We start from the raw sequence: 4,136 nt of genomic DNA, 5'->3' as shown, positions 1-4,136 counted from the left end.
GGTATAAATGTTGGAAAGGTTCATCGGAAATCGTTTCACTCACAACAAAACAATCGAATCGGTCACGAATGCACCTCGTTATAACTAAAGCATATGATATTATTTCCCTTAACATTAGCCCATTAATGTACATGGTTATCAAGTTTCACATTGTAGTGTGTGTGTGTGTTGTAAGGTGGATGTGACGGAAAACCATTGGGGTGGCCAGAGTGTGAAACCGTCCAAAGAAAAAATCAATGACAAGTAAAGGGTCCAGTCCAAAATGAAGGAGGAAAAGAACCTTATAAACCCCTCGAACCTTATAACGAGGGACCAAGAAGAATCAATTAGGAGATCTAATTAAGTGTGATTAGGGAAGTGATTAGCATGGCAAAGCTCATTCATGATGCCCGCATTAGGACTAATCACCCCTTAATCTCCTCCCTCCTTCACCTTGTTCTACCCTTCGTTCTATTCTGTCATGGTGCATCCTTCGCTCGATCGGAGACTGTAAATCTGGATTGGAAAGTAAGTAGGCGTCCCTCTGCCTTTAATCTCTTCATTAGCTAACGAATCATCATCAGCCATTAATCATTGATGCTTTATGGAACGGATCGAGCAGGTGGAGTATGCGAATGTGACCCGCCTTTGCCACATCAAATCGTTGGTGTCCATCAATGGGCAGTTCCCGGGGCCGACAGTCTATGTCCGCGAAGGTGACACGGTCATCGTCAAGGTTACAAACCTTGTCAATTACAATGTCACCATTCACTGGTATAAAAAATTAGTTTTGCAATGAATCATATACACAAATCTTGGTTATTATTGCTTTTTTGCAATGATTTGATTAAAGGGTTTGGGATTTCGATCCACATTTCGATCTTTATGAAACTTTTGTGCATTTTGATCTTATGAAACTAAGATTTTTGCATATACTGGTTCTCGTGTGTGTGTGTGTGTGTGTGTGTGTCGATCCAAGATGGTCTTATCTTGTTTTTTTCTTTGTAGGCATGGTGTCCGGCAATTGTTGTCGGCATGGGCGGATGGGCCGGCATACATTACTCAATGCCCCATCCAGCCCGGCAATTCGTACGTCCACAAGTTCCGTATAGTCGACCAACGTGGTACGCTCTTCTACCACGCACACATCAGCTGGTTGCGTGCCACGGTGCACGGCGCCTTCATCATCCGTCCCAAGGTCAATGTGCCCTACCCCTTCGGCTCTCCCGTCGAAGAGATCCCGCTCCTCATAGGTATAAAAAAATACTATGGAAATTTCAATGTACCTTTTCATGTTGTTGATCCTCTACTGGGAGGTGCTAATCATACATTCACCCTAACCTAATTTTTTTTCACTCCTAGGGGAATGGTGGAACACCAATGTGGAAGACGTGATCGCACAGGCGTTGGCCGAGGGCGGGGGGTACACCGTGTCTGATGCCATCACGATCAACGGGCAACCGGGTGCTCTATACAACTGCTCCATCGATGGTACATATATACACTACATACATACACTGCATTAACATACACACATTACATATACTACACTACATACATACACTACATATACTACACTACATACATACATACACTACACTACATACATACATACACTACACTACACTACAAACACACAGACCACACTCTACATACACTAGACTACACACACACACACACACACACACACACTACATACATACACTACACACACTACATAAATATAAAAGCAGCTAGAGACTAATGAGTTCTGATCATTTCCTTGAGTACAACATGCAATTAGACATCATCATGGCTTGTGAGTAAGGCGAGCCCGCATTTTGATGGCGATGTGATTAATCCTGGCACCTTCCCTGTTATGGCCGCAGACACGCCGGTCTTCAACGTGACGGCCGGGGAGACATACTTGGTGCGCATAATCAACGCGGCCGTGAACTTCCAGATGTTTGTGGGAGTGGCCAACCACGACCTCACCGTGGTGGAACTCGATGCCGAATACGCGCAACCCTATGTAACCCAGACGGTCGTGTTGGCACCAGGCCAGACGACCAATGTGCTCCTGACAGCCAACCAGGAAGTAGGGCAATACTTCATAGCGGTGTCCGTCTTCTCTCCGGCAAACACAACACTTGTCCCATTTCCGATGATCTCGGCCACCGCTGTCCTCCGTTACTCGGGCGCGAGCACCACTCTCTCATCTTCCCTTGCAATGCCCACACCCCCCAACTTCAATGACACCTCGTACGTGTCCGAATTCACCAAGTCCCTCCGTGGACAACCCTTCTCCCGGGGCTTCTATTACTACCAAGTCCCGCAAACCGTGGACGAGGATCTCTTCTTCACCATTAGCTATGCCACACAACCTTGCTCCACGTGCTCATTCCAAAACTTTGCCGGGATCCGAATCGCCGCCTCGGTCAACAACATCACATTCAAGGACCCCACCGTCTCGCTCCTCCAAGCCTACTACAACAACATCAATGGGGTCTATGATACCGATTTCCCCTCGGACCCTCTCTTCGTGTACAACTACACCGGAACTAGCCCGAACAATAGTCAATCCGTTTACGCCACCAAAGTTAAGGTGCTCGAGTTCGGGTCAAATGTGCAAATTGTGTTCCAAGACACGTCGACCACATTGTTGGAGAGCCACCCGATCCACCTGCACGGTCAAAATTTCTATATTGTGGGAACGGGCACCGGGACATATGATCCTAACACCGACCCCTCGACTTTCAATTTGCAAGACCCACCCTCAAGAAACACGGTAGCAGTGCCATATGGGGGATGGGCGGTCGTCCGTTTCCACACAACCAACCCAGGTAAATACCTACCTTGGTGTCAAACAAACACCAACAAACCCCTTGATATTTTAGGATATTTTCTAAAGCACCTTTACTATGTTCTAAGAGAAATTGGAAAAGTTAGTACATTCAGCACTACAATAGAGGTATTTTGGCAATTTTTTAAAACATAAGGGTATTTTGGTAAATGGGAAACAAATTAGGCGGAAATCATTAAGTCACTAATTGTCAACTACTAGTGTATGAATATTTAAAACATAAATGACATAATATGATTAGATCTAATATTGTTGTGCTTGTGATTTGATGCATTTGACCACTTTACAATGTGTTACAAATGTGTAGGTGTGTGGTTCATGCATTGCCATTTTGATATTCATTCGGTGTGGGGCATGTCAATGGCTTTCATTGTAAAGAATGGTAAAGGAGCGAGCCAGACTCTACCACCTCCACCAGCAGACCTTCCTCCATGCTAATGATTTCGAGATTACATCAAGGATAAATGAAGCTTAGAGTAGTACAAGGTTAAGGTTAATGTTGTTAAAGCTCGATTTAATATTCTATACTTGCCAACATACACAAAATAAAAGGTGTTGACACTCGACCTAATCTTTCCTTGTCAACTTAAAAAGGGTTTGCTACAATCTTTATGCAATGTGACATTTCCATGATAAATGAATGAATATATAGGTCTCTCTCCTTTTGTCTCCCATGAAACCTACATCAATTGAGATGAATATTCTTTTTCCTTTGGCTAAAATCTTTTCACAAATGTTTTACAACATCACCTTTTCCATGTATTTTTGTTGACAAAAGATTTATGGCAATTTATTTGAATATGGTAAGAAATAATAATAGCATTATCAATTTGATCATTGTCTATTTATTCACAAATTAGTCTTTAATCAAGATTCAAATATCAAACATATATCTTCATTGACGATGGATATAGAGGTGTTTACCATCTTAAATCAAAAGCGCTTTAAAAAAATTTGGATCTTAATTTGAACATTTCATAGTGATGTCCAAAATTTGATGAATGATTAAAGACTTGAGTTGGTCGTATTCAGGATGTGGTTGGTTCAACACATAATCGTGTGTATGTTGTGGAATCAAAGATCTTAGTTAAACTTAAGATCATTTAGACCTTAGATTTTTATTTTATTTTATTTGTGAAGCAAATAGGCAACCTTTTGTAGTTTGGGGTTTCCCTACCAGAAAATCACCAATCATCCTATACAAGGGAAAGAGGGGGGCTGGGGAAGTTCTATTTGGTAGTTTGAAAAGCGACTTATTAAAAGCCAATGTTTCATTATCATAGTAGTGACAATTCAATGGTTCACTTGCTTTTGT

General features: G+C 42.4%; 1 protein-coding gene across 1 annotated transcript; it reads left to right on the top strand.

Moving 5' to 3' along the window:
* Positions 1 to 334: 334 nt before the first annotated feature.
* On the top strand, positions 335 to 3,567 carry LOC147862587 (laccase-22-like). Its single transcript, XM_087320934.1, has 6 exons — positions 335 to 507; positions 602 to 753; positions 988 to 1,232; positions 1,342 to 1,470; positions 1,848 to 2,801; positions 3,129 to 3,567. The coding sequence occupies exons 1-6, from the start codon at positions 367 to 369 to the stop codon at positions 3,257 to 3,259; spliced, it is 1,752 nt and encodes a 583-aa protein (XP_087177060.1). The 5' UTR covers positions 335 to 366; the 3' UTR covers positions 3,260 to 3,567.
* Positions 3,568 to 4,136: the final 569 nt, after the last annotated feature.

The sequence above is a fragment of the Azolla caroliniana genome, unplaced genomic scaffold (genome assembly GCF_043228905.1).
Source record: "Azolla caroliniana isolate FFs.n. ecotype wild unplaced genomic scaffold, voAzoCaro1.0.p SCAF_6, whole genome shotgun sequence".
Lineage (NCBI taxonomy): Eukaryota > Viridiplantae > Streptophyta > Polypodiopsida > Salviniales > Salviniaceae > Azolla > Azolla caroliniana.
This window is presented reverse-complemented; position numbering and strand designations above follow the sequence as displayed.